At 51.2% G+C, this 22,778-nt stretch overlaps 1 protein-coding gene across 2 annotated transcripts in view; it reads right to left on the bottom strand.

Annotated features, from left to right (window-relative positions):
* TXNDC16 (thioredoxin domain containing 16) overlaps nt 1–22,567 on the bottom strand; it is a 47,364-nt gene extending 24,797 nt beyond the window's left edge. Inside the window, exons 1-14 of one of the 2 annotated variants that reach the window (XM_077180872.1) lie at nt 22,474–22,567; nt 21,896–22,135; nt 16,181–16,384; nt 15,152–15,234; nt 14,331–14,404; nt 13,278–13,352; nt 12,323–12,444; nt 11,684–11,774; nt 9,409–9,565; nt 8,087–8,253; nt 7,645–7,705; nt 5,587–5,728; nt 4,717–4,863; nt 4,169–4,228 (exon numbers count right to left, since the gene is read on the bottom strand). In XM_077180872.1, the coding sequence (XP_077036987.1) occupies nt 4,169–4,228; nt 4,717–4,863; nt 5,587–5,728; nt 7,645–7,705; nt 8,087–8,253; nt 9,409–9,565; nt 11,684–11,774; nt 12,323–12,444; nt 13,278–13,352; nt 14,331–14,404; nt 15,152–15,234; nt 16,181–16,349 (1,348 nt within the window). In that variant the 5' untranslated portion in view covers nt 16,350–16,384; nt 21,896–22,135; nt 22,474–22,567. The remainder of the gene's footprint in view (nt 1–4,168; nt 4,229–4,716; nt 4,864–5,586; nt 5,729–7,644; nt 7,706–8,086; nt 8,254–9,408; nt 9,566–11,683; nt 11,775–12,322; nt 12,445–13,277; nt 13,353–14,330; nt 14,405–15,151; nt 15,235–16,180; nt 16,385–21,895; nt 22,136–22,473) is intronic. The other variant, XM_054634842.2, reaches the window with a different exon arrangement.
* Nucleotides 22,568–22,778: the final 211 nt, after the last annotated feature.

Genomic DNA, 22,778 nt, shown 5'->3' with positions numbered 1-22,778 from the left:
CAGCTGCCCAGGAAATTTTAAATCCCATCCTGGAGGGATTAAAAAGCTGTGTGGATGTGGCACTTGGGGACATGGAACAGTGGTGGCCTTGGCAGTGCTGGTTGGACTCGATTTTGGAAGGCTTTTCCAACCTAAACAATTCCATGATTGTATTAAAAAACAGCTCACTTGAAGAGCTGGTCCAAAGGCTACAACATGAAAGAGAAGTTATGTACAAAGTGCTTCACTCCCAGAGGAAGAATCCAATACAGAATGGGAACAACTACCTGGAAAAAATCACAGAATGAACCCTGAAATCCTCACTCCAGTTTTAGGCTCCATGGATATAAATTGCTAAATCATGCAGCTGATTTTCCTGCCTTTGAGCTACAATTTCACCTTGTCTTTGTAAATCCCTGGTCGAGAAGACCCCAGGAGCACAGAAGAGAGAAGCAGAACCATTTTTCATCACAATATATTGCTCCTCTTAGATACTCATTTCCTCTCTTCTTTGCAAAAAAAGGCCAATAACCCACCCAAGAAATGCTCAGCACTGTCTCACCTTCACATCCTCTGCTCTTAACCCTGCTGCTTCCAAAAATTCCCATCTTGCAAAAACAAAGCAGAGGTGCAGCAGTGAGCCCCAGGGGGACTGGGAAATTCTTGCTCCAAGGGTAGAAAACCTGCTCAGTTCAGCAAGGCAGAGATGCTCCTCTTTGTCTCCTGCTAAACTGGATCTCTCAACAAATGGAAAACACTTGAGGGCTGGAAACTTCCCTTGGTGAGGATCTGCTGAGCATCTGGAATGGGATGACTCACGGGGTCATTGCAGTCTCCAGCCTCCTCCACTCCCCTGTGTTTGATCACACACGGCCTGTTCTCAGTGCCATTGTGCACAAAGAATTGGCATGGGGAGCAGGACCTGCTCCTGCAACTCAAAAAGTGCCTCCAGCACGGCTGATTCACTCCTCAGACAGCTGCTTGTGGATTCCCAGCCCTTGGGAAGGAAGCTCCACCCCGGAGCAGGCAGGAATACCAGGAATACCAATTCTGGGGAACTGAGAGTGCCCCAAGCCATGCCCCACGTCCTATTCTCAGTCCTGCACAGCTTGACATCTTCTTCCTGCTCCAGCCATCACTGAGAGCCCAGGGAACAGCATCCTCTGAGGTTTTCCAGCTCCTCTGGTAGCTGTTCTCCCAGCTCCCTGAGGCTCCTTCAGCAGCAGGGAAAAAGGATCTCCAGATCCACCAATGCAGCTGTTCTGTGTCTGCTCCCAGGTCATGGCAGGGAAACCAGACTGGAGTCATTCCACAGGATCACATCTGGCCTGGGAGGCTTTAGAGGGACCTCAGTTATCACAGAGGAAAGGCCCTGACCCCAGGCAGTTCATGATCTCTGCTGAGAATCTGTCTGTGGCTTCTTCTCTGCCCTGAGATTGCTATCAAGTGATTCAGAACACACATGGTGAAATCCTGGCCATGCAGAACCCACCAAGGGTTGGCCACTAGCTTGGGAAAGGGCTGGTTTTACCCACAGACCCTCCTGTTGCTTGGGATGGGGCTGGTTTTACCCACAGACCCTCCTGTGCTCCTTGGGATGGGGCTGGTTTTACCCACAGACCCTGTGCTGCTTGGGATGGGGCTGGTTTTACCCACAGACCCTCCTGTTGCTTGGGAAGGGGCTGGTTTTACCCACAGACCCTGTGCTCCTTGGGAAGGGGCTGGTTTTACCCACAGACCCTGTGCTCCTTGGGATGGGGCTGGTTTTACCCACAGACCCTCCTGTTGCTTGGGATGGGGCTGGTTTTACCCACAGACCCTCCTGTTGCTTGGGAAGGGGCTGGTTTTACCCACAGACTCTCCAGTTGCTTGGGAAGGGGCTGGTTTTACCCACAGACCCTCCTGTGCTCCTTGGGATGGGGCTGGTTTTACCCACAGACCCTGTGCTCCTTGGGATGGGGCTGGTTTTACCCACAGACCCTCCTGTTGCTTGGGATGGGGCTGGTTTAACCCACAGACCCTCCTGTGCTGCTTGGGAAGGGGCTGGTTTTACCCACAGACTCTGTGTGCTTGGGAAGGGGCTGTTTTACCCACAGACTCTCCTGTGATCCTTGGGAAGGGGCTGGTTTTACCCACAGACTCTCCTGTGCTGCTTGGGAAGGGGCTGGTTTTACCCACAGACTCTCCTGTGGTCCTTGGGAAGGGGCTGGTTTTACCCACAGACCCTCCTGTGCTGCTTGGGAAGGGGCTGGTTTTACCCACAGACTCTCCTGTGATCCTTGGGAAGGGGCTGGTTTTACCCACAGACTCTCCTGTTGCTTGGGAAGGGGCTGGTTTTACCCACAGACCCTCCTGTTGCTTGGGATGGGGCTGGTTTTACCCACAGACCCTCCTGTGCTCCTTGGGATGGGGCTGGTTTTACCCACAGACCCTGTGCTGCTTGGGATGGGGCTGGTTTTACCCACAGACCCTCCTGTTGCTTGGGAAGGGGCTGGTTTTACCCACAGACCCTGTGCTCCTTGGGAAGGGGCTGGTTTTACCCACAGACCCTGTGTGCTTGGGAAGGGGCTGGTTTCACCCACAGACCCTCCTGTGCTGCTCCTTTAGCTGGTCTGGCTGCTGGGGAAGTCCAAAGGAAACCCCAAACCACCACCAACCCCACAACAACCAGCTCTGCTGTCCCTTCCTGTTTATTCCTGGGATTTCAGTCCAGATCAAAGCTGCTGGTGACTTTCCCTCCATGCAGACCATGAATGCAGAGCTGCTTTCCTCCAGCCCTCAGCACTGCCTGCAGCATTCCCAGGAACAGCTTCTTGTAAGCAACTCCCACTGCAGCTGCTTCCCAGAAAACTGGGGGGTCCTCTGCACACTCCATTCATGTCCCCACTGCTGAATCCTCCAGGACACAGTGCCCAGTCCCAGGGGGCTGCCAGCACCAGGAAAAATGAGCCTTGATGGAGAAAAAAAGCCAGGAGAAGGCACCAGCCACCTCCAGAGGTGCTGGAATAGCTCTTGCCAAGATCCATGTGGCGTCCCCACTGTGCCACAGTGGGATGAAGCCACCTCAGTGTCCCCTGCAGCCAAGGGGAGAAAAAAGGCACCTCTGGAAGAGATCCAGCCCATGTAAGAACCCACCTCTCTCCACAAAGCAGAGTGGGATGGGCTTGGAGGCCTGAATGTGGGGATCACCCTGCACAGACCCTCCTGAAGGATCCCCCCCTCCTGCCTTTGTTCCCAGATTCCCTGATGTGCTGTCTCTAAGTGCTGATTGTTCACCATCCCTGTGTTATTTATGGAGTTCTGTGGCCACCAGGGAGAATTCCCACAACTGAGCCAGACTGCAAACCCTGGAGGCACCATCCCTGTAAAATGTGACATTGTCCTGCCCTGTGTCCTGGGCCTGCCCACACCTCTCTGTCCCATTTTACTCCAAAGCCAGGGAAAATCACAGCTCCTTTTTCCAGCAGAGCTGAGGTGCCACCCAGCACATTGATGTGTAGGGCATCTCCTGGGCCTGGGCAGGACAGGACCCTATTTCCATGTTCCAGGCCACAGTTCCTGCTCTTTGCTGCTCTGTGTCACCCCCTGGCCCTTCCCAAATTCTCCCTCATGCAGTCACTGTGCCCAGCAAATGGGATCACAGATTCATTTGGACTGGAAGGGGCAGGGACATTTTCCACTATCCCAGATTGCTTCAAGCCCCATCCAACCTGGCCTTTAATGTTTCCAGGATCATAAAATCATGGGATAGCTTGGAAAAGCCCTCCAAGGTCACCAAATGTAACTGTTCCCCCAGCACTGCCAAGGCCACCACTGTCCCATGTCCACAAGTGACATGGCTTTTAAATCCCTCCAGGGATAAGGACTCCAGCACTGCCCTGGGCAGCTGTGCCATGGCTGGACAACCCTTTCCATGAATAAATTTTCCCTAATATCCATCCTAAACCTCTCCTGGTGCATCTTAAGGCCATTTCCTCCTGTCTTGTGTTTTTTTCCTCTGGGAGCAGAGACTCTGCAAAGATCCCTAAATCAGCCACAAAGACTCCTAAACAACCTGGAGTGGATATGACTTTCCTTAGGAGTCTGAGGGGGGGAAAATGAGTGTATTCCAGAGAATGAGGTGCCACCAATGCCTTGGTTCCTCCTGCCAAGAGGAGCAGGTGAAAGCCTGAGAACAGGAGTTCCTTACCCTGCAGGTGAGCGGCCACCTCGGAGTAAGAGCGCAGCACTGCCAGGGACACAGCTTCCCCTGAAACACAGCAGAGGGGAAACACAGCCCTGAGGGACAGCCAGGGGACAGCCAGCCCCACCCTGCTGCCTGACAAGGTCACATTATCAATCTCTGCATCCTGAGGTGCTTTAAGCTCTGGAAGATTTGAAATAAATAAGGAAAATTTAACTTCATGCTTCATGTCTCTGCCTATGTCTAGGCCAGCCCATGAGTCTATGCTACATTAATTTCCCCTCTTGTCCCACATTTTTTTTCTTATAAAATAAAGGTTAAAAATCTCTTAATATCAGAATAATATCTGCTATTATCAGCCAATGAGAAGAACTGATTTAATCTGATTGTTATTAATTGTATTTAATTAACTGTATTTAATCCCTGCCCATGGGACAGCATGTGGCACAGATTAATGGTCAAAACTTGTCTCCAGGATCTCTCCAGGATCATGGAAAGCACAGAGAACATCCTAAAGTTACAGAAGGGACAGCCAGGCCACAATTCATACTCACAGCTGGCATAAAACAGCACCACTGTCCTGGCAGCCTCTGAGAGGGAAGAGTGGAAATTCTCCTCTGTCAGGACAAGGATCTGCTCCAGGGGCAGCTCTCTCTTCTTGTCCCTGGAAACTGCTTCCACCACCTGGTCATCCTGAATATCTGCAAAAAAAAAAAACCCAAAACCCCAGGTGTGTCCAGGGCAGGGGGAACTGCAGCCCCTGGGCCACCCCAATGCATGATTTTGTAATCCAGAACCTCTCAGCAGAGACATGGGGTGAGTGAAATCTTGTATGGGGAGAGCAGGCACAGCCATCCAGACAAACCCCCCCAAAATGCCCCAATCCCATCTCACACCAGCTCTGCCCTTGAGTGGAACAATACTCTAAGCTCCTCTAGGATCCTGCCCCCCTTTTTTTAAGAAAACACCTCCAATTTTGCAATTAGTTTTCAATTCTACATTGCAGGGACCAGAGTTTTCTCTCTGGAGGAAGCAAGTCTGGATCTGCTCTTACAAAAACGTGTCTCAAACCCTTCCAAAGGGATGGATGATTTTCAGATGCTTGTACAGGACACAGTGCTGGGTGCACTTGAACACCCCAGCCTTTGGAGCATCCAAGCACATTCCTGTCCCTCACACAGCAGCTGTTCCTCTAACAGCTCTGACTTTTCTCTCTGGTGTTTCCACTAAAAATCAGACTGTCTGTCATAGTCCTGTGACCTCAGAGAATGAAAGAGCCACTTTGTGGCCACCATGAAGTGACTGTGATGGTTTGCAAGTGTTGTTCTCTTTAGCAATAAGCAATGCTCAAAGCACTGTTCTGCCATTGCTGATTGCCCCTTCTGTCTGATGACAATCAGCTTTTCACTTGATTAACTGCACACCTTGATTGTTATTCTCCTTCTCATCCTCATCTTCCTCTTCCTCCTGCTCATCCTCCTGAATTTGTTTCACCTTGCTCTTATCTTCCACCAGGGTTATAACTTCATCAGTGTCTTCCAAGACCAGGTATTGGATTGGCATTCCCTGAGGAAAACAATACATCAGTGGGAGCACAACATCCCCCTCTGCTTATTTTGCCTGCAGACCAGACTCAAGGTTGATGGGAACCATCTCCCAGCTCCTTATTTTTGGGATATGTCACAGATCCCTGAAGCTGCCAAACAGAGGAAATGCCTGGGTTACATTTCTTTGACTCAATTTCTCCTGTGCTTGAGTTTTTCTCACTCCAGGCTGGTGTTTCCTTGTAAATGTAAGGAAAATTGGCTATGTAAGTAAATGTGGCTATGAGGGATCTTGTGGTGAAAGTGAACACCAGCCCCATCTCCCAGCAACTTAACTCAGATCTAGCACTGCAGGAAAAATCCCAGTGGCCAAACAGGAAAGGAGAGCAGGGAAATACAGGGGCCACTTGGATGTCCCCTCATTAGAGGGGTCAGGCTGGTACAAGGAACCCATCACAGCCTGGGAAACCAGCTCAAAAAATCCTTTATCTCATGGAGCTCAGCCAGGAGAAATGTTCCCAAGTGTACAGGGACTGGCCACCCATGGAAAGAGGCAAAAAAGCAACATGAATTTCTCAGAAATGAGACCTTGTCAGCTTAAAACCAGTGCTGGCACCAGCTCAGACAAAGGCACTGGCAAGAAAATGGAAAGTTGATCAGGAGCTGAGAGAAATGACAAAGTGCTGGCACCTCCCACGGGCTCCCAGAGCCACCCAAGTGCACATCTCTCAGCAGGCCACAGGAAGCCCTCAGGGGATGCTCAGGTCTGATCCTGCACCTGAAACCACCAGTGGGACAGTTCAGGTAATCTGGGGCATCTGTGTTCCCTGGCATCTGCCAGCAGCCCATTGCAGCCTGCCTCACAAGCTGGGTCAGGTCCCTGCAGAGCTGAATTCATCTTGATCAGCCTCATTTAACTCCCACCCTGTCCTTCTCCAGCTCCCTGCCAGAGGCACTGGCTTACATCAGCCCAGCACAGAGATTTGGTTGTTTGCTCTTTGTTTCACATCAGTCCCTCTCTCCCATCTTTTGACACCTTTCCTAAGGCCTTCAGAAGTCCAAATCTTTTGGGGAATTTGCACTTGGATGGAGTTCACAACCTTGTGTTGCCTTAAGGGGTACAGGAGATGTCACTCAATGTCTTGAACCCAAAATAAACTCCTTGTTTTCTCTTTCCCAGCAGGCACAGTGGCTCTGCAGCACCCAAATCATGGAAGGGACATTAAAGATCACCCAGCTCCATCTCCTGCCATGAGCAGGGACACTTCCACTGTCCCAGATTGTTCTAAGCCCTGTCCAACCTGGCCTGGAACACTTCCAGGGATGGGAAATCCACAGATTCTCTGGATAACCTGGGAAAGACACTTCCCCTTGAGTTTCATGGAATGCTGTTAAATCTCCCAGCCCCCTGCCAGAGGCACTGGCTTACATCAGCCCAGCACAGAGATTTGGTTGTTTGCTCTTTGTTTCACATCAGTCCCTCTCTCCCATCTTTTGACACCTTTCCTAAGGCCTTCAGAAGTCCAAATCTTTTGGGGAATTTGCACTTGGATGGAGTTCACAACCTTGTGTTGCCTTAAGGGGTACAGGAGATGTCACTCAATGTCTTGAACCCAAAATAAACTCCTTGTTTTCTCTTTCCCAGCAGGCACAGTGGCTCTGCAGCACCCAAATCATGGAAGGGACATTAGAGATCACCCAGTTTCACCCCTGCCATGAGCAGGGACACTTCCACTACCCCAGGTTAGTCCAAGCCCAGTCCAACCTGGCCTGGAACACTTCCAGAGATGGGAAATCCACAGATTCTCTGGATAACCTGGGAAAGACAGTTCCCCTTGAGCTTCAGGGAATGCTGTTAAATCAATCCCAGAGATGAGCACCATCCCACCACCCTCTCCAGAGCTCAGAGGTGTCCAATGAAGAAATCCAGCATCCAACCTCATCTGGTGTCTTGAGGGCCACGTTTGACCGCTGCAGAACGTTCAGCTCTACGAGGTCCCTTCCAAAACACAAAGTGAACATTAGATGGTGTGACACAGAAGGTCACCCCTCCCCTTTCTGCCCCAATCCCATCACTGCTCAGTTTCCTCTCCAAAATCTTTCTTAATCTGAATATTTTTCCACCCCTAAGCCAGCAAAACTTCCAAATGAATACAATTCTGGACAAATACTTAAATATGAAACACTCTGTCCGAGGATGTAGCCTGGTTTTACTGCCTCTCATCCAAGTGTGATTGAGTCCACTGACTGTCATCCTGGTGTTGGGGTAACCCAGCTCAGAAACCCCACAAAAAGCAAGGAGAACCCCAAAACCACCAGAAATACCAGAGAAAAATACCTGAGAAACACCAGAAATATCAGAAATACCTGAGAGAAATACCTGGACAAAAGGGCAACTCCTGCTTTCCCCAAGAGCTGCCAGGCCACAAACTCTGCTGTCCTCCTGTCAGCCTCATAGGTCTCTTTCTGGCTCAGGATGAACACCAGGGGCAGCCCGAGCTGCAGGTGAACAGTGGAGATCTTCTCTGGGTCCTCAGCAACCTCTGTCTGGAGAACAGCCAGGGTTATGCTGCAGCACAGCTCCACAAGTTGAAGGTACCTCAGCCACAGAAATCCTCAGGAAAAAGCCTCCAACCCCAATTCTAAAACATCCATGAAGCAGAACTCACACAACTCCAGTTAAGCTGTTCCAACATGTCACGACCTTCCCTGTTAAAAACCTGGGCTTTATTTTGTGGGGGTTTTTTTTGTGGTTTAGCAATTCCAGATGTCAAACTTCCATTCATTTTTATTTACCTGGCATCACTCCCTGGAGCAGTTTGAAAAATCCCAGCCACAACATGCAAGAGCTGGAATCTTTCCCTTCCTGCCTTGGACGTGCTACTTCATGACAGCACATGAGAGCTGCTTGATGAAGCTCCATGGGCCTGATCCAGGAAAATGGCTGAAGGAGCATTCCCAGCTCATCCACTCATCCTTCTGGATGGGCACGGATGACCACTGAGATCAGGAGGCTGCTGAAGTTCTCTGCCCTTTGGAAGGAGGAAATAGGAAGGAACCTCCTGTTCCTTGTGATCACTGAGGTGAGAAGGACTGATACAAATTCCAGAGGGTGCTGAAACTCCTGCAGGGAGCCTACAGGAGCAGATGAGGACTTTGGGCTTGTCTGGTTTGAAGAAAAGGAGGCTGAGGAATGACCCCACTGCTCTCCACAGCTTCCTGAGGGGATGCTCCTGAGCCTACAGGAGCAGCTGAGGACTTTGGGGTTGTCTGATTTGGAGAAAAGGAGGCTGAGGGATGACCCCACTGCTCTCCACAGCTTCCTGAGGGGATGTGGAGAAGGAAACACTGATGTCTCCAGAGTATCCAGGGATAGAACATGTGGAAATGGTTCAAAGCTGCATCAGGGGAGGTTTACACAGAACATCAGGAAGGTTTCTTTACCAAGAGCACTGGAACAAGCTTCATATTGAGTTGGGCACTGCTCAAGAGTCATTTGGAAAATGCCCTCAATAATTTATTTATGTTTTGGCCAGCCCTGAATTGGTGAGGCAGCTGCACCAGGTGATTCCTGCTCCTTGCCTGGAGCCATCCTGGAGGGGGCAGATTCTCACCCTCAGCCTTTCTCTCTTCTCTCACCTCCCTCATCCTCACATCCCTCCCTGCCCTCCCACCCAGGGAGCTCCTCCTTCCCAGTCCTACCACCAGTGGAGCTCCCATGAGCTTGAGGTGCCTGTGGATGTTGAGCAGGGTCAGGGGCTGTGCCAGGGCTGTCCTCCTGCAGGCCTGAGCTGGCTCTGTGACCTGCTGGCAGTGGCAGAACAAGAGCCAGGCAGAGGAGACATCAGGGTCATCATGGCTGTGAGAGAGGAAACAAAACCCACCCTGAGCAGGGGTTCCAAGTGCCCTGAGAGAAGGAGCAGGTTTGCTGATGTGTTGCACAGATTATCCTCAAGCCCAGGCTTTGGCAGGGTTGTGGAACAGGCTGGGAGAGCTGGGGGTGCTCACCTGGAGAGGAGAAGGCTCCAGGGGCAGCTCAGAGCAGGGCCTGAAGGGGCTCCAGGAGAGCTGGAGAGGGACTGGGGACAAGGGATGGAGGGACAGGAGCCAGGGAATGGCTCCCAGTGCCAGAGGGCAGGGAGAGATGGGATACTGGGGAGGATTCCTGGCTGTGAGGGTGGGGAGGCCCTGGCACAGGGTGCCCAGAGAAGCTGTGGCTGCCCCTGGATCCCTGGAAGTGTCCAAGGCCAGGCTGGCCAGAGCTTGGAGCACCTGGGAGAGTGGAAGGTGTCCCTGGTTAGCTGTGACACCTTCACTGCTGTTGGTCTGTAGGTAACTTTGGGAAGTTTCCTTTTCTGACGCACCCATTCCCTACCCCTAAAACAGGGATCACCTTCTTTGGGGAAGGATTTAAGAGCTCTCCATAGAAGAGCAAAGTGCACTATTAAGACCTCAAATCCTGCTGCCCGGGGTTGGCTGGAAGCTGTTCCTGCTGGAGAAGCTCCCACCATTTCAGCAGCTCGGGAGGGGGCGGCGCTGCTTTAAGGAGAATTCAGGCGATTCCTGTGCAATGACAACCGTGCCACCTAGCGGGAGCCACAGCACAACTCCCGAAACCCTGCAAGGAGGGAATGGCACCTCGGCAAGGGCCACCCCGGTGCCTGTGACAAAATCCCAGGTAACTCATGGTGGAGTTATTAATGTTGGAAAAGCCCTCCAAGATCACAGAGTCCAAAAGTTCCCCCAGCACTGCCAAGGCCATCACTGAGCCGTGTCCCCAAGTGCCACATCCACATGGATTTTAAATCCCTCCAGGGATGGGGGCTCCACCACTGCCTTGGACAGCCTGTTCTGACAGGAAAACCCTTCCCATGAAGGATTTTTCCCTAATATCCAATTTAAACTTACCCTGGTGCAGCTTGTGCCTGTTTCTCCTTGTCCTGTCCCTGTTCCCTTGGAGCAGAGCCTGTCCCTGCCCTGGCTGTGCCCTCCTGGCAGGAGCTGTGCAGAGCCACAAGGGCCCCCTGAGCCTCCTTTGCTCCAGGCTGAGCCCCTGCCCAGCTCCCTCAGGGATTCTGCAGCCCCTGCCCAGCTCCCTCAGGGATTCTGCAGCCCCTGCCCAGCTCCCTCAGGGATTCTGCAGCCCCTGCCCGGCTCCCTCAGGGATTCTGCAGCCCCTGCCCGGCTCCCTCAGGGATTCTGCAGCCCCTGCCCAGCTCCCTCAGGGATTCTGCAGCCCCTGCCCGGCTCCCTCAGGGATTCTCCAGCCCCTGCCCAGCTCCTTCAGCCTCTCCTGGGGCTCCAGACCCCTCCCAGCTCTGTTTCCTTCTCTGGACACACTCCAGCCCCTCAGTGTTTCTTGTCATGAGGGGCCCAGAGCTGACCTCAGGATCTGAGGTGTGGCCTCAGCAGTGCCAGCACAGGGGACAATCTCTGCCCTGGGCTTGTAGCCACAGGCTGGTACCAGCCAGGTGCCTCTTGGCCAGCTGGGCACTCTGTGGGCTGAGGAAACAACGCCCCATGTGATGCTCCCAGCTCCTCCCTCACACTCCTGACTGCAGGAGGTCACATCAGCAGTCACAAGGAAGGATCTGCCATTCTAAAGCAGCTCCTCCTGCAGTGGAAGGGGGTGGCCAGTGAAGCCATGAGATGGGAATTCCCAAATCCATGAGCAGTGCTACAGTTCTTGGATATCACAAGGGGGGAGTGCTTTAGGATTTAAACATCAACTCTCCTGGAAACCCATGGCTGAGGTTTGATCCACCAGCCATGGAAAGGAGACAGAGGGCTCTTCTGTGAAACCCCACCAAACACAGCCACAAACAGCAAGGCCAGGAACACAACCAGCAGCTTCTGGAAAACAGATTTGTCCACCCTTGGCACAGCATCCTCATTGCTTTGGGAATCTGAGACACCAGGAGTGAGGCAAACAGTGCATGGCAGCAGCTCTCCATGGTGGGGGTGTCTCTGGACATACCTGGTGGCTTTCAGCAGTGCTGCCTCAGTTGTCAGGACAAACTGGTGGATGGTCCCATAGACAAAAGCTGCCTCCATCACAGCTCTGTGCTCTGGAAAGGGAAAGGCAAGGTGAACTCAGCTCTGTTTCCTCCACATCTCCTGTTTCATCCTTGCCAGGTGTAAATATTAATTCCCAGGTGCAAATATCAAATCCCAGATGCAAATATCAATTCCCAGGTGCAAATATCAATTCCCAGACTTTCAGAAACTCTTGGTACAATGTCACAGAGCCTGTCTGAAAACACCCTGTGAAGATAAGCGAGCAACTGGAGCTGGATCCCATTCCTGATCCCAAACAGGTGCTGTGTGAGAATCCATTCCACTGCAGAGCCAGGATTTATTATTTTTAAGACAGCAACCACTGGCTTGCTTTCCCTCTCCAAGTCCATCTCTCAAGGTTTATGCTCCCAGCAAAACTTTCCTGGTGCAACTGATCCCTTTGGAAACAAAGCAAGACATATGGAAGTAGAGATCTTGTGGCTGGGTGGCCCTTTCAGGTTTTCATCTGCAGGATTTTGGGTCAGAAACTCAGGTCCTGGATATTCTACCAAGAAAAAGGCTGGGGGAAGAGAGGAAAGATGGAAATGAGGATCCATACCTGCTGTCCCAGTAGCTGGTACATAGGCAAAGACCATGTTGGACTTCCCTTTCAACACATTTTCAATGTTCTCAAGGTCTGCCAGTGTTTCAACATATTTAACTTCATTAAAGAGCAGGGCACTGAGGAGACAGAGAAAACCTCATTAACAACTGGTTGAAGAGTAAATTTGCAGCCACACAAGCATGATGGGAAAAACAGGGTAAAATTCCAGTTTCTTGCTGACAGATTAGGGATTCACAGACAACTGGAGGTGCCCAGGTGTGTGCTGGTGAGTTGCCTCAAGGGAAAAAGTTTAACAGGGTCAAACCATTATGAAGAGAGAAGCTTGACTGAGACCAGCCTCTGGAATACCTTGATGCCTCAGGTTTGAGCTTTTCTATTTTTCAGATTTTGTGCTGCTTTAGTGTGTGGGTCTGGGCTTCATTTTAGGGGATGGTGAGCTCTGTGCACAGAGCAGGGAGACAAAACAATTCCTGCTCCAGCTGGGCACCAAGGACAAATGATCCAAATCTCAGCCCAGGAGCACAAACCCCGTGGGCTGGAGAGAGAAAAACAAGCAGGGTGGGACTGCAGGGGCTAAAGCTGGAATGGGACAATGAACTGCAAGGTGCAAATGGAGCAGAACTGATCCCAGGGAGAGACCCCGTGCCCGGCCGTGCATTTTGGGGCCATTTTGGTTCATCTTGGGTGCAGGCCTGGCTGGGCTCTGGTGCTGCCCAAGGTGGATGCATGGAGGAGATGCTTTGAATCAATCCCTGCTTTATTCTGGAACTCCATCCAGCCTCTGCTCTAGGGCAGCCTGCACAAGGCATCAGTTTCTGGTGACCCAGAAGCGACACAAGGCATCAGCCTGGGGTTGGCATTTAGTGGGACTGGAAAGGAAAAGGATTCCAGAGGGTGATGTGGTCTGGGGACGTGGGGATGGACTTTCAGGGATGTGGTCTGGACTTACAACAGAACGTTGGCGACGACGGAGTTCACGTCGAACAGGGCGTCGGTGGGGAACTCTCGGATCAGTCGGTTCCCCCTGCAGAGGGAAGAGAGAGTCACCAAAGGAACTGAGGGAGATTCACTGCATGGATCCATGGGAAAAGGGAGCCAAGGCAGGCACAGAAGGATAGGGAGGATGATGGAGAAATGGCAGAACACACTTGAGATGTCTTTGATCTGATTTGAGAATCTTTCAAGCCCAGTTGAGCAGGTTCCTGCTGCACTTGGGGACATGGTGGCCTTGGCAGAGCTGGGGGAAGGTTTGGATTCAATGATCTTAAAGGTCTTTGGAATGGTTGCACTTGATGACCTTAAAGGTCCTTGGAATGGTTGCACTTGATGACCTTAAAGGTCTTTGGAATGGTTGCACTTGATGACCTTAAAGGTCTTTGGAATGGTTGCAATTGATGATCCTAAAGGTCTTTGGAATGGTTGCACTTGATGATGTTAAAGGTCTTTGGAATGGTTGCACCTGATGACCTTAAAGATCTTTTCCAACCTTAATTATTCCATGATTATCAGTACAACGGTCAATGAGAACTGAGCTGATACATGGAAAAGCTTCCATGTGACAACCCTTGGAGAGACCAGGATCTGAACCTTCCCACCCAGGGCAGAAGAGTTAACCCCACCAACAAAGAGAGCACCAAAACGTGTTTCTTTCTTGGACTAGACCCAAAATCTTGTGGCCTGAATATAGCTCTGGGGGTGGGAGGCCAGAGGAACAGCAGAACACTGATGGAGGGTTTCTCCTGTGGTTGCATTCCACAGCTCATCCCTCTGCTGCTCCAAGGAATTTGGGGCAGGATGGGACAATTCACACAGAGGACAAAGCACCTCCTCTGCCTGTGCTGGAATTTTGGGGGCACCTTTGGCTGAACTGTGCAGGTCCCTGCTGTCCTCATGGCTCCTCTCATTCCCCCACAGACATCTCTGACTGCTGACAGTGTTTCCTTCAAATCTTTCCTTCAAACTGGGAAGAAATCCCAGTGCAGAGCCCAGAAATGCCCCTCACCTGAACAGGAAGGCTTTCCTTAATGCATTTTCTTTTCCACAGTATCTTGAGACATCTTCCTTGGGACAATTCACCTGGACAGCAAATACATGTAATTACAGATTCAGCAATGACCCCACACACCCCCTACAGCTTTCTTCCATTCAAGAGTGTAAATCCAGCCTTTCCAAACCTTCTGGGAGGGAAAATCCACCAAAATGGAGACCAGAGATGGAGAGGGGAGTTTGTACTTCAGTTTTTCAGCTTAGCCTGCTGATTTGGGTCAGATGGGATCAAAAGACCCCATGATCTGCCCAGCATATTCAAAGTGACAGATCAGTGCTTCCTTACTGACCTTGGTCTGTAGCTGGAAGAAACTAAATAAATCCAAATAGAAATATATAAGCATTTCTTAGAGTCTAATTACACTTGCCTGAATTTGTAATTCCCTCACGTGAATCTGCATAAAATTTCAACTAAAAACTCCTTTGTTTGAAATATTTATTGCACTGAGCTGAAAAGAAGTTGACCAACCTCATCCATCATGGACATGGACACTGGAACAGGCTGCCCAGAGAAATTGGGGATTTTCCATCCCTGGAAATGTCCAAGGCCAGGTTGGACATTTCCAAGGATGGAAAATGAAATGCTTGGAGCAACCCAGGGGAGTGGAAGGTGTCCCTGTCCATGGAAGGTGAGGTGGAAAGAGATGAGCTTTAAGGTCCCTGAAAGCCAAAGCTGTTCTGTGAGTCCATGATCCTATGAAAAGTCTGTGTTCATCCTTTCCTTGCTCATCTCCTACTCATCCATCCCACCCAGCAGCTTCCCTGAGCCCCATTTACCTTCACCACAGAAACCCCATAGTCCTGGAGGGCCTCAGCTGAGCTCTCAATGTGCTCCAAGAAGGGCTGGGCACCAGGAGAAACTGAAAAACACACCAAAAAAATGCTCTGCAAGTCCTCAGGGTGAAGAGCATCCTCCTGCCACACAGGGAGATGTTCCCGTGTGGGAACATGAAATATGGGAGATGTTCCTCAGCCCATGCCAATGTCTTTGGGAAATCACACCCAGGGGATCAGGAAGAACAAAAGGAAGGTCAAGGATCTTCTCCTAATCCATGATGGCCTTGAGTTTCTCCTTCATGAAAGGGATTCCTGCTTTTTCTAGCTGGTATTATGGAAGAGGGGAAATTCCTTAGGAAATTTGCTTTCTCCTCCAGAGTACCTCTAGAAAATAATCCAGAAAATGAATGAAGATGTTTGAGGGACTGTGCCTGAGAACACAGCCAGGAAAGGACCCATCCCAAGAGGTCAGGAGCACTTGGAACTGTGCTTTGACCAGTTCTTCAAAACCCCTTTGGGTTTAAAAATCTCAGGCACTGCCCCTTCTCTGAGGAGGGCCACGAGTTGATCAGAGGGATGGAGCAGTTCTGCTAGAGGAAAGGCTCCAGGAGAGTTGGAAAATAGAAAAGGCTCTGGGGTGAATTAATTGCAGCCTTCCAGTGCCTGAAGGAGCCAACGAGGAAGATGAAGAGAGACTCTCTACAAGGGATGGAGGAACAGGAGCCAGGGAATGGCTCCCAGTGCCAGAGGGCAGGGATGGATGGGATACTGGGAAGGAATTCCTGGCTGAGATAGAATTCTCAGAGCAGCTGTGGCTGCTCCTGGATCCCTGGCAGTGCCCAGGGCCAGGCTGGACAGGGCTTGGAGCAGCCTGGGACAGTGGAAGGTGTCCCTGCCATGGCAGGAGGTGGGACTGGATGGGATTTAAGATCCTTCCAACTCCAAGCATTCCATGATTCTGTGATTGTTCCACTCCCACCAAGCCTTGCTGAGCCCCCAGGCTGATGGAAACTCACATTAAACACGTACCACTGGGGCTGAAAAAAGCCAAGGATGTTTTTCCAGCCTCCAAGCCACTGAAATAGTGCTGGGGGCTTGGCTCCTGCTGCAGGCTGGCACTTCCACATTTTGGGATGGAGGAAGCACAGAAGAGAAGGAAAACCAAGGAAGAAACCCATCTGTCCTTTTGGGCTGGCATGGCTGTTCCCAGCTACAGGCACAGGAGAGTCACAACTGGGGGAAAAATAATAATAAAAAATACATAAACACACACAAACACATATATGAGTGTCTCTCTGTTTTAGTCTCTGTTACATGACTGCAATTTCCAACTGTGGAAATGATTATTAATATGACACAAACATCTTGAGGATATTATGAATTAGTCACTCAATCCACAGGTGACTCAGACAACTGCAAAGAGGACAGCAGAGGCCACTCCATTCCCTCTGAGTGGCACCTTCAAGTGCACAGACCCTCAGTGCTTTCAGCTTAGGGCTGCTTTTCCTCCCTCCTTTTTTATTTCTTTTGAGTCAAACAAAAATTCCATGCACAGGCATCAAAGCAGTGACAGCATCATCCACAAACCCCCGCCCAAACTGTCTCCATTCCTGCTACAAAGCTTCCAGGGTGCCAGTAGAATTTATGTGGCCCTGAAAGGTGTTTGCAAAGGGATGGGACGTGTTGTGGTTGCCAAAAACCCAATGGCCATTTGAGATTCAAATAGGAGAGCTCCTGTTTCAGTGCAAAATAGAAATGTGCATCTTCTGGCACTTGTTTCTGGTCAGAGTGAGGAAGAATTTTGCAGGTATATTTATAAAGATTTTCTAGCTGAAGTCCTCAGCATGAGGATGTTCTGCTGGTGCTTCAAGAACACATGTTCCAAATTATTTTTTTTATAGAATAACTGATTTCTCTCTTATATTTATAAGGATTTATGTAACTTAAATGGATGCTATTTTTGTATATACTGCTGGGTTTTTTCTTTACTCTGTGATCAGACGTTCTATACAATTTAACCTTTAAAGGATTAATTAAAAAATCAGATTACCCTTGACCTAAAATATGTGTAGCAATAAGTCAGAGAAGAATTCTGTAAAATCTTTTCTGCTTTGGCTACTGATTTTGCCACTTCTCAGCAGCCACCTGGACTTCCCCAGAGAATTAAGTGTGAATTTCCCTGAACAGATTGATTTTGGTGGGAAGTGTCCCTGCCCCTGGGATGGAACAAGATGATCTTTAAGGTCCCTCCCAATCAAAACCAATCTGGGATTTTGGGATTCTGCTCACTGCAGGCCATGGCAGATGATGTGAGGAGGTTAAAGGATGAGAAGCCACCTTCCTCCCACTCCATTCCTTCCCAGCCTGCTCCTCAGGGATCGCTCTCTGCTGCTGGAGCGTGGCTGCTCCCTGCTCAACAAAGGGACAAAGCTGGGACTGAATCCATGCAGAATTTACATCATGAGCTGCAGCTGCTTCCCTCAACAAACACCCCTGTGTCCATGGGCTGTCACTCCTCCAACACCCTGGCAGAGGCTGGCAGCTCCCCACGGCTGCCCTGGGATCAACCCAAGCTCCAACACTCCAAAAACAAGCAGGGAAAGGTCCTGTGCCATGCTCCAGGAGTGAGGAGCTACTGACAGGCACACTCAGCCTCCACAGGCTCCTTCTCCAGGAGCTGAGGGGTTTGGATCAGGCCTGAAGGCACAACAGAGCTGGAAATACATTAGTTTTTTTCTTTTCATCTCAAAATCTCCTGTTGTCTCCTTTCCAGCTTTGGGCAGTGTCAGGCATTTCTGGTCCCGTGCCCTCCCATCTGTTCCCCTGGCTGACAGAGGGGACAGGGATCAGGCTGGGGGGGTGATGTTTATTAAATGACAAACTTGGCTACTGCAGGATGGAAAAATAAACACAATCCTGGCACGTGGGAACCACCCAGGTCAAATGGGAGAGCTCACTGTCAAGGAAGGAAGAGGAGCAGCCTCCAAGGACTCAGAGGATTCTATCTGGAGGAGAGGGTCAGCAGTTTAAAACATAACTCCAGCCCCCAAGGAGACATCAGAACCCCTTGCAGTGCTCAAGGGGGTCCAGGAGAGTGACTTGGGACAAGGGATGGAGGGACAGGAGCCAGGGAATGGCTCCCAGTGCCAGAGGGCAGGGATGGATGGGAGATTGGGAATTGGGAATTCCTGATGTGAGGGTGGGCAGGCCCTGGCACAGGTGCCCAGAGCAGCTGTGGCTGCCCCTGGATCCCTGGCAGTGCCCAAGGCCAGGCTGGACAGGGCTGGGAGCAGCCTGGGACGGTGGAAGGTGTCCCTGCCATGGCAGGGGTTGGAATGAGATGGGATTTAAGGTCCCCTCCAACCCAAACCATTCTGGGCTCCAGTGAAAAATGTGTGCTCACCCCTTCCCTGCTCAAGTCCTCTCACCCCCTCACCACTCCCTCCTGCCCAGCAGCTTCCCTCTGCTCCCCATCAACCCAGACATGAATATTCAGCTTTTAGGCCATTTCCTCTGTCACCTCTTTGCCATCAATGGAAAATTAACCCCCTAGGGCTGGAAACAGCCAGAGCCCTGCACCACTGACACCTTCAGGATTGCCAGGGATGTGTGAAAATGCCAGGGATGTGTGAAGCAGCTCTGTGTCACTGCTGGGAAACCTTCAGCCCATGGACAGGGGACAGCCTGGCTCAGCACTGAGGGAATGCCAGGCCTGGCTCATGTTCCCACTGTCATCATTCCAAGGCAGAGCCAGGCAAGGTGCCTGAGGTCACTGTGGGTGACCTGAGGTGAAACCAAACCCAGCAGAAATATCCAGCCCAAACTCTTGTGGGGGCAGAAATTGCTGGTGCCACATCAGTTCTGTTTGGGAATCCTGCAGTGGAATCCAAGGGCTGGGATCACCTCTGATCCCAGCTGCTTTCCATGACACTTTTCCTCCTCAGCTGCCAAGATTTATCACTGAGGAAGCTGAGCTTCCTCAGGGGAGGGTGTAAGAAATAAATTCATAAAAAATTTTCAAAGTTTGATAGAAGGTTTATATAATATATGTTAGAAAATAATAAATACTAACTTAAAAATACCATAAAATAAAGCAAACATTATTTAAAAAGAAATACCATAAAATAAAGCAAACATTATTAAAAAAGAAACCTTATTAAAAAAGAAACCTTATTAAAAAAGAAACAACCTTACAAATAAGACTAAATACTTTAGAAAAATAAAACTATAAAAAAAATGCATTGTAGAAAGACCCACAAGGGGGTAATTTTAAATAATTAACTTTAAAACATTTACAACACAATGTAACAAAAACCAATAAGCTAAAAACCACTTATAATTAAGAAATAGTTCACTTCTAATTATGATGATGAAAATTATAACATCTGTTATAAATAATGAATAGTTCATTTCTAATTAGAAAATGGAAATTATAACATCTGCTATTACACCCTTCACATATAACTAAAAATAAAATGAAAGTTTTTACCACACCTCTAAGTCAGAAAAAACCAAAATCCCACAGGAGGGTGTTGTGGGGTGGGATTTAAGAGTCACAGGAGAAGGAAGAGCTGCTGTCCTGCTGGAATTATGGCCTGCAGAGCCAGCTGGAACCCCTTCCACCACCCATAGCCTTCCTTGGATTCAGCAGAAACACCACCAGCCTGGACTTTAATGGCAGTGATGGAAAATCCACACTTGGTCTTGTCCAAATATCATCACAGAATCCCAGAATGGTTTGGGCTGGAAGGGACCTTAAAAACCAAAGTTCCAATCTTGTCATGGGCAGGGACACCTTCCACTCTCCCAGGCTGCTCCAAGCTCCACCCAGCCTGGCCTTGGGCACTGCCAGGGATCCAGGGGCAGCCCCAGCTGCTCTGGGCACCCTGTGCCAGGGTCTCCCCAGAAATGCACCACCCTTGTTATTTTAATCCCATTCCATCCTCTCCCAGCCTGCAGAGGCCTCAGCTGCTAAGTTTTAACTCCCTAAGTAGATGTTCCTAAACCAGGAGCATTTGGGATGCTCCTAAAAGGAGTCACTTCAGGCTCTCCTGTGCTGATTGACCCCAGTCAGGGCTCTCTTTGCAGCAGGACATTCACCCCACACCCTGCTGGCACAGATTTTTGGCAGGATTCTTCCCTGCCCTCCATGCCCTTCTGGGAGCACTTAACCAAGGAGCTGCTCTCCCAAATTTCCTGGCAGGGAAGGCTCAAACCAGACCCCAAAGCCACGTGGGGCTGCCTCAATCCCTTAGCTCCAGCAGGATGGACAGGCTGAAGTTCTCTCTCCAGCTCACCTGCATGTCCCAGCACAAACATCCCTCCTGCTGCTGCTCCAAAATGTGAGGCAGAGAGGAACACTGACAGCTCTTGCTGCATTTTTGTCCATGCAAACAGGTTTCCTATAGGTGATCCAGAAAAATGACAGAATCCTTAAGGTGGGAAAAGCCCTCTAAGATCATTGAGTCCAAGCATTCCCCAAGGGGAATGGCTTCCCACTGCCAGAGGGCAGGGTGGGATGGAAGACTGGGAAGGAATTCTTGGCTGGGAGGATGGGAGGCCTTGGCACAGGGTGCCCAGAGCAGCTGTGGCTGCCCCTGGATCCCTGGAAGTGTCCATGGCCAGGCTGGATGGGGCTTGGAGCAGCCTGGGATGGTGGAAGGTGTCCCTGCCATGGCAGATGTGAAACTGGATGAGTTTTAAGGTCCCTTCCAACCCAACCCATGATTTCTTGCCTGGAATTATATTAACTTTTCATATTTTTCACTACACATGTCCCTTCCTTGCTCCAGACTTTTCCTACACAGCCAACACGTTCATCATCACAAACCCATGATAATTATCACAGGTTCATTATCATCACACAATTAGCTGGCACAGAGCTCAACCCAAATCCTTTCAAATTTTCCAAAGGCAAGTTCTTAGACACAACTGATTTGAGTAGAGCGGTAGAGCTGCAATTCCCCAGCATCTGGAGTTGGAATAACAGTGAGATGCTTCTCCAGAGTTTTGGGATGAGCCTGCAATTATGGGACTGAAATAACCACTGGCCCTTTGCACTCACTGCATCTCCCTACCTCCTACAGGGGCAGCTGTGGGAGCATCTTGAAGCACAGGGATCCTTTTCTGGGAACATCCAAGTGCATCCCAGCCTGTTGTCCAGTGTGCTTTGCCTGGATTTTTGCTGAATGTTTTGCCTGGATTTTTGATGCTCCCATGCTGCCCCTTATCCTGTCACTTCCAGAAGAGTTTCACTTTCATTTTCATTTCCAGGTCCAACTTCCCAGCAGCTGAGTCTCACTTGCTATCCAGGGCTGCAGAAGGGACAGAGAGCAGCCTTTGTCTCTGCCCACACCAGGAGAGGAGGGCTTTGATTCCCGTGCACAGCAGACACCCTGCAGCACGGAATGGAGAAAACCTCTAAAAGGAGTCCAACCATTCCCCTAGCACTGCCAAACCCACCGCTAACCCACGTCCTCAAGCGGTTTGTGAACACTCCCAAGGAAGTGAATCCACCGCTTCCCTGGCAGCATCACCGCATGCTGGAATCACCATCTGCTGGAATCTCCACCTGCTGAATTCCAACACCTCCCTGCTGGAACCAGCATCACCCACTGCTGCTGCTGCTGCTGCTGCCCCGTTCAATCTGTCCTTGGGAACCAGCCCCCCGAAATCCCTGGAAAGCAGCCGGCACTGGGTGCACATCACCGAGCAAGCTGCGGGCGGCTCGGGGCTCTCACCTACCCGGTGTCCCGAGCGTTCAGGCCGATGTCCTCATCCCTGCTCCGCGGTTCTGGGACAGCACCGAGGCGTCCCCCGGCCCCGGCTGCACGGCTGGAAAAGCCGGGATGGGCTCAAAGCAGCGCGGCTGGGTCTGTGCCAGCCGGGGGAAGCGATCCCTGAGCCCAGCGAGGCCTCTCGGTACCCACCGGAGCCGGGAGCTGTTCGCAGCTGAGCTGTGCCGGCATCCACAGGGATGGCCGCCTGCACGGAAGGAACAGACGGTCCGTGAGGGACACCCGGACAGCCCCAGCCTGGAACGGGAACGTTCCCGGTCCGTGAGGGACACCCGGACATCCTGAGCCTGGAACGGGGATGTTCCCGGTCCGTGAGGGACACCCCGATATCCCCACAGAGCCTGAAGCGGGGATGGTCCCGCACCCCGACTCTGCCTGCAGGGATGCCCGCTTCCCCCCGGTTTCCCCCGGTTCCTCCGTAAGGCCCCTCAGCGCTCTCCTCACGGCCCCTCTCAACCCTTCGCTCCCCTCTCTCATCCTTCTCATCCCTTTCTCCCCTCTCCCCGTCCGTCTCTCATCCCTTACCGGTTCTCAGGGAAGGAGGGATGGCGGGCGGGCGGCGCCGCCAACCCAACAAGCAAAGCGGCGGCGCGGCGGGGGCGTCGCGCGAGTGATTGACAGGCGGCGCCGGCCAGTGGGCGCGGCGGGTGGGCGCGGCGAGGGGCGTGGCCGGTGGACGGCCAATGGGGAGCGCGCGCCACCGCCCCTCAAATCAGCGGGCTCAGCCGGCTGTCCCCGGCACGGAGTTGTTTGGCGGCGGGCGGGCGGGCGGTGCAGCCGGGCGGGCGGGAGGAGGAGAAGGAGAAGAAGAAGAAGAAGAAGAAGGGGAA

Source organism: Agelaius phoeniceus, chromosome 6, assembly GCF_051311805.1.
Source record: "Agelaius phoeniceus isolate bAgePho1 chromosome 6, bAgePho1.hap1, whole genome shotgun sequence".
Lineage (NCBI taxonomy): Eukaryota > Metazoa > Chordata > Aves > Passeriformes > Icteridae > Agelaius > Agelaius phoeniceus.
This window is presented reverse-complemented; position numbering and strand designations above follow the sequence as displayed.